This window comes from Peromyscus maniculatus, chromosome X (genome assembly GCF_049852395.1).
Source record: "Peromyscus maniculatus bairdii isolate BWxNUB_F1_BW_parent chromosome X, HU_Pman_BW_mat_3.1, whole genome shotgun sequence".
In the NCBI taxonomy this organism is placed as follows: Eukaryota; Metazoa; Chordata; class Mammalia; order Rodentia; family Cricetidae; genus Peromyscus; species Peromyscus maniculatus.
This window is the reverse complement of record NC_134875.1, coordinates 71,294,777-71,299,902: the sequence shown is the minus strand read 5'-3', so window position 1 is coordinate 71,299,902 and position 5,126 is coordinate 71,294,777. Positions and strand designations below refer to the sequence as shown.

Below are 5,126 nucleotides of genomic sequence, written 5' to 3'. Positions count from 1 at the left end.
TGCATGGCAACCTGGAGTTGTCTGAACTGGTTGGTTTCCATGAGGGCAGTGGTACCTGTGCCTATTCCGGCGGCGACTCCTCCCATAGTTAATCCACCTAGTATTAGGGCCAGGGTTAGCGAGACTGGCTCTCTTTTTATACAGGGGACCCCTGTTTCATATCGGGCATAGATATCTTCAGGTGCATGGTAGACTATCCTGGGGTACAGTTCTATGAGCACACAATAATCGGCCGTGTTAGCTAGTATTGAGGGGGAGAGGCATGGTGTAAGTCCAGTGCTACAGGCCCAGTAAGTCCCATTGGGAGCCACGAGATAATGGGGTCCTGGAACAAGTGCCTGGGTGCGATTACACAGGTGTTGGTGGGTGTAGGGTACTGTCCCCAGACATAGTCCTTGTCCTGACACCTTGGAGATTGTGAGCTTATGCTGAGGTGTCGAGGCGCATCCTGACGGGGGTGAAGAAGAATTGGTGAAGCTTCCGACTACGGCCACCCCCTCATAATAGGGAGGTGTGGAAACTAGGCATAACCAGCACTCCTGAGTCCGATTTGGGTTGGTAACATTGAGGGCTGAGTAAGCGCCCTCTATAAGATTCAATAGCCTAATGCCGGGCGGTGGTGGCGCACGCCTTTAATCCCAGCACTAGGGAGGCAGAGCCAGGCGGATCTCTGTGAGTTCGAGGCCAGCCTGGTCTACCAAGTGAGCTCCAGGAAAGGCGCAAAGCTACACAGAGAAACCCTGTCTCGAAAAACCAAAAAAAAAAAAAAAAAAAAAAAAAAAAGATTCAATAGCCGGTCTCCCATACCGGGCCTGGGTGGCTGGATGGTGACTGGGGTTACAGCGGCATTCGGAGCCGTGCTTGGGCGAATGGCCGAATTGGGTCGGGGGGTGGCCCTCGGGGGTGCCGGAGCGGGTAAAGAGGGACGCTTTTGGTCAGAGAGAACCTGGTTGGGACCTATAAAGGCGGAGGGCTCCGTGATTTTAAGCTTAATCGTAAACACGACTCCCTGGTCCCGTCTTATCATGTAAAGTCTAAGTCCCCATGTTTTACCTTTAATCCAGTCTTGTGTGATCTCCCTTCCCTTCTGAGTGAAAGATATATTCAGGGGGTTGCAGGTGAAATTTACACAGGGCCCCCCCCTTCCAGTAAGTGTTATCTCTTCCTGACGTGACAGTTCCCCAACAACATCCTTGGGTAAGGGGACACCATGAGTGGCTTTCTCCTTGGGTAGCCCTTTTTACCCTAATGAGGTCCCAAGTGGATGAAGGCTTCCAATAGGTATTACCAGTTGTTTCACATCCCCATGCTTTACAGAAGTAACTTTCATAACCCCCACATTGGCTAATCATCTTTCTGTCCCTACCATCCCGGGGGCAGACGTAGAAGGGTAGTTGCGACAGGGCTGCCCTGGCTTCAGGGTGACCACATCCGTATCTCCCGTCATCACATTTGCAAGTTCCCTTACCATCCTGACAGACATCTGGTGCTCTGGGGTTCATGGGGTCAGTGGTAGGGATGTCCCAGTCCTCTGACCCTGCTGCTAGTTGGCAGAGATCTGGATGCAAGTTTGGCCACCATGTAAAGGGGGTGTGGAGGGCGGTCGTTTGCCAGACCGTCTCCCCAGTTTGTGAGATGACCTGCCAAGTGAGCCTCTTAACTAGGTGCGGGCTCTCTGCCGCCCTAGTCCCCTGGGGGTAGGCAGAGATTAAGAGGAGGGGGAGGAAGAGGAGCCGCGGGCCAACCTTATTTTTAGGGGGTTTCGTGTGTGGCGCACTGTCCATGTTGACTTTCTGGATCCTGCTGGGTTGGGTTCCCTGGCAGCCTTCACATGAGAGGCGTGGATCCATGCAGCAATCCCGTCGACCTTAAGTGCAGTGGGGGTGGTCAGCAAGACAGTGTAGGGCCCCTTCCACCGTGATTCCAGGTTCTTGGTCTGGTGTTGTCGGACCCAAACGGAGTCCCCGATCTGGAAGGGGTGGGGCACCACCGGCTTGTCTAGCTGCTCCCGATAAGCCTTGGCCAGGGGCTTCCAGATCTCCCTCTGCACCAGTTGGAGGGCTTGAAGATGTGCTTCTAAAGTAGGGGTGGTGGCAAAAGATGAAATATCAGGATGGAGAAAGTTTACAACAGGAGGTGGGGCCCCATACATAATCTCAAAAGGGGTTAGGCCGTGTGGGCCAGGAGTATTTCGGGCTCGGTAGAGAGCCAAGGGAAGTAGGAGCACCCAATCTCTAGTGCCAGTTGCAAGCGTTAATTTGGTTAAAGTCTCCTTGATTGTTCCATTAGCTCGTTCTACCTGTCCTGAGCTCTGGGGGCGGTATGCACAATGAAGTTTCCAATCGATCCCCAGTAGCCTGGCCACCTTCTGACTTACCTGGGAGACGAAGGCGGGCCCATTGTCTGACCCCAATATCTGGGGTATTCCATACCTGGGAAAGATGTCATCCAGGAGTTTCTTGGTTACCACGTTAGCGGTCTCCTTCTTGGTAGGGGAGGCCTCTGTCCATCCATGATGTAAGCTTGTCGCTCAGAGCTCCATTCCGCCCCCATTTTCTTTGCTAGTTCCTGGTCCTCCGGGCTTTCGACATCCGGAGGGCCTGGGTCAGCGCGATCAGCTCTGCCTTTTGGGCCGATGTTCCAGGTGGCAGTGGTGAGGTCTAAACTACCTCCGATTCGGTGGTGACGGCTGCTCCGGCCCTCCGTTCTCCTTCTTGGAGGAAGCTGCTCCCATCCGTGAACCAGATAAAATCTGAGTTCAACAGCGGTTGATCTGTTAGGTCAGAGCGGGTGCCATGGGCCTCCGCCAGAATCTGGAGGCAATTGTGCTCCTTGGATGGGTCTGGCAAGGGCAGCAGGGTTGCGGGGTTGAGGGAGACAACTGGTCCGAACACCACTCGGTCTGTGTCTAACAACAGAACCTGGTAGTGGGTCATCTGCCGGACCAGAGCTTCCACCGCATGGGAGGATAACACAGTTAATGGCTGTCCCAAAGTCAGTTTCCCTACATCCTTGAGCCAAACAGCAATGGCGGCTACCATGCGCAGACAGGGGGGCCATCCTGCAGCTACCGGGCTTCCATGGCCCCAGTCTCTGTACCAGCATTCCTTTTGCAAAGCCTGAGTTCTCATCCACGAATAGTTCAAAGGGCTAGGACTTGTAGGGGGGTCCCTTTGGGTCCTGTCCAGATGCCAGCTGAACCTTTTTCTTGGTGGTCCATCAATACCTCCTGCTACCTGTGGCCCCCTGGACCAAAGCTGTGTGGTCACTGAGAGAGCCTCCGGCATGGCTCAGGACTGAATGTTGAGCCCTGATGTCCACTAGGAAGGTCACTGGCTGCCCCCCAATTTTGAGAGTTATCCTAGGCTGGGGGGGGGCTCCTGGCCGTGACCAACCTAATCCTCCAGATTGAGGAGGTCCTTGGCCCTTGGCTTAGTTCTCCAAGACCCTTGAGGCTTCTTTGATCAGTCAGGAGCCCAATGTCCTCTCTGTTTACAGTAAGCACACTGGTCTTTGTCAAGCGGTGTCCTTCTTTGATCTCCCGTCCTAACTCCCTCTCTGACCTGTCCCTGAGACATTACAGTGGCCAGGACTTTTTCATTTCCCTATGCTGTTTCTTGTCCCTTTCCTCTTGTTTCTGCCATCTCCTTTCCTCACGCTCCTCAGGAGTTTCTCTCTTATTGAACACTTTCTCTGCTTCCTTCAATAAATCTGGCAAACCTAGCGCCTGCAAACTTTCCAACCGCTGCAATTTGGTTTGGATATCTGAGCTAGACTGGTATATAAATGACAGGATGACACTTGGTGCTTGCCCTGGGTCTTCTGGATCATACGGAGTGTACATCCTATAAGCCTCCTTCAGCCTCTCTAAAAATGCAGCGGGTGATTCTTCCTTTCCCTGTATCACATTCCTTACCTGAGCCAAATTGGTAGGCCTTCTGGCGGCTGCTCGGAGACCCGCTAAGAGCAACTGGCGATAGAGACGTAGATGCTCCCTACCTTCAGGTGTATTGAAGTCCCAGTCTGGGCGGGTCAAGGGAAAAGCTGCATCGATGATATTTGGGAGTTGGGTTGGCCTCCCGTCATCGCCCGGAACCTGCTTCCGGGCCTCCAGGAAAACTCTCTGCTTTTCCTCTACTGTTAAGAGGGTCTGCAGGAGCTGCTGACAGTCGTCCCAAGTCGGCCTGTGAGTCACTAGGATGGACTCAATTAGGCCGGTCAAGGCAACAGGATCCCTGGAGAAAGGGGGATTATATTGTTTCCAATTATAAAGGTCTGAGGCAGAAAAGGGCCAATATTGTAACTGATGGTTGGGTCCTTCCCGAAGCGGGAAGGCTTTGGACTCAGTGGGGGGGCCGGCTCGGCGGCCCCTGAGGCGGCCCGCGATGGGGACTGGACTGTTTCTTTTTCTTCCTCTGAGTCCCCAGCGAGCGGGGTCATCACGGGGGGGGGGGGGGGGGGGGGGGCGGCTGCCGGGGAGGTTGCATCCCGCGTCGCGACTGGAGCCACCGCGGTCACAGCCGCCAGGGCCGCTGCGGGCACAGCCGCCGGGGCTGCGGCCGGTGCCGCTCCTGGAACCCAGGCGGGCTGAGCTTCCCCGGGGACCACCAGGTTGACGTGGGCAGACGTGACCGTGGTCACAGGCGGTCCCGGTGCCACCACTAGGATCGGCCCAGCCCGGGAACCCTGGGACGGGGGCGAAGGGGCAGCAGCGGAGGCGTCGTGACGGCGCGGCGGGGCCACCAGGGGCGCCGGGCCCGCCTCCATAGCGGTGGGCCACCCCTCACGTCCCCCCAGCCACGGAGGCCGCAGAAGGCGCCGCCACTCAGGCTGCCCGGAGCAGCCCGGCCTGGCTGCAGAGAGGGCGAAGGGCGCGGCCCTGTAGAAGCGGTTCGGAGGCCGCTGCAGGAGCCGCCGGTCCCTCCAGTGCTGTCGGGGGGGGGGGGGGGCTGTAACACTCCGGGTGGGGTGACTCGGCGTCCACGGGTGACGCCGCCCCCAAGCCACCTTCCCCACACCGGGCCGTCCCAGCCGTCCCGGAGCCGGTTGCGGCACACCACCACGGTGGAAGTGTGCTCGGCGCTGGCGGCCGGGACCCGCGCGCGCGGGGGTCTCAGGCTCGCGCC

The 5,126-nt window shown here is 56.9% G+C and overlaps 1 protein-coding gene across 1 annotated transcript; it reads right to left on the bottom strand.

Moving 5' to 3' along the window:
• Positions 1 to 1,454: 1,454 nt before the first annotated feature.
• Positions 1,455 to 4,767, bottom strand: LOC143271068 (uncharacterized). The gene is made up of 3 exons (XM_076562940.1): positions 4,493 to 4,767; positions 4,000 to 4,415; positions 1,455 to 2,076 (listed from the first exon to the last, which is right to left on the bottom strand). The coding sequence occupies exons 1-3, from the start codon at positions 4,765 to 4,767 to the stop codon at positions 1,709 to 1,711; spliced, it is 1,059 nt and encodes a 352-aa protein (XP_076419055.1). The 3' UTR covers positions 1,455 to 1,708.
• Between the last annotated feature and the right edge of the window lie 359 nt (positions 4,768 to 5,126).

Excerpts from the sequence above, each read along its gene's own strand:
- LOC143271068 (XM_076562940.1), bottom strand. The coding sequence starts at position 4,767 with ATGGAGGCGGGCCCGGCGCCCCTGGTGGCCCCGCCGCGCCGTCACGAC. Across the intron at positions 4,416-4,492 it reads GCGGTGGCTCCAGTCGCGAC|AGGAAGAAAAAGAAACAGTC; the intron begins GCGGGATGCAAC and ends CTGGGGACTCAG. Across the intron at positions 2,077-3,999 it reads GGACTTCAATACACCTGAAG|AAGCACATCTTCAAGCCCTC; the intron begins GTAGGGAGCATC and ends CCCCTACTTTAG.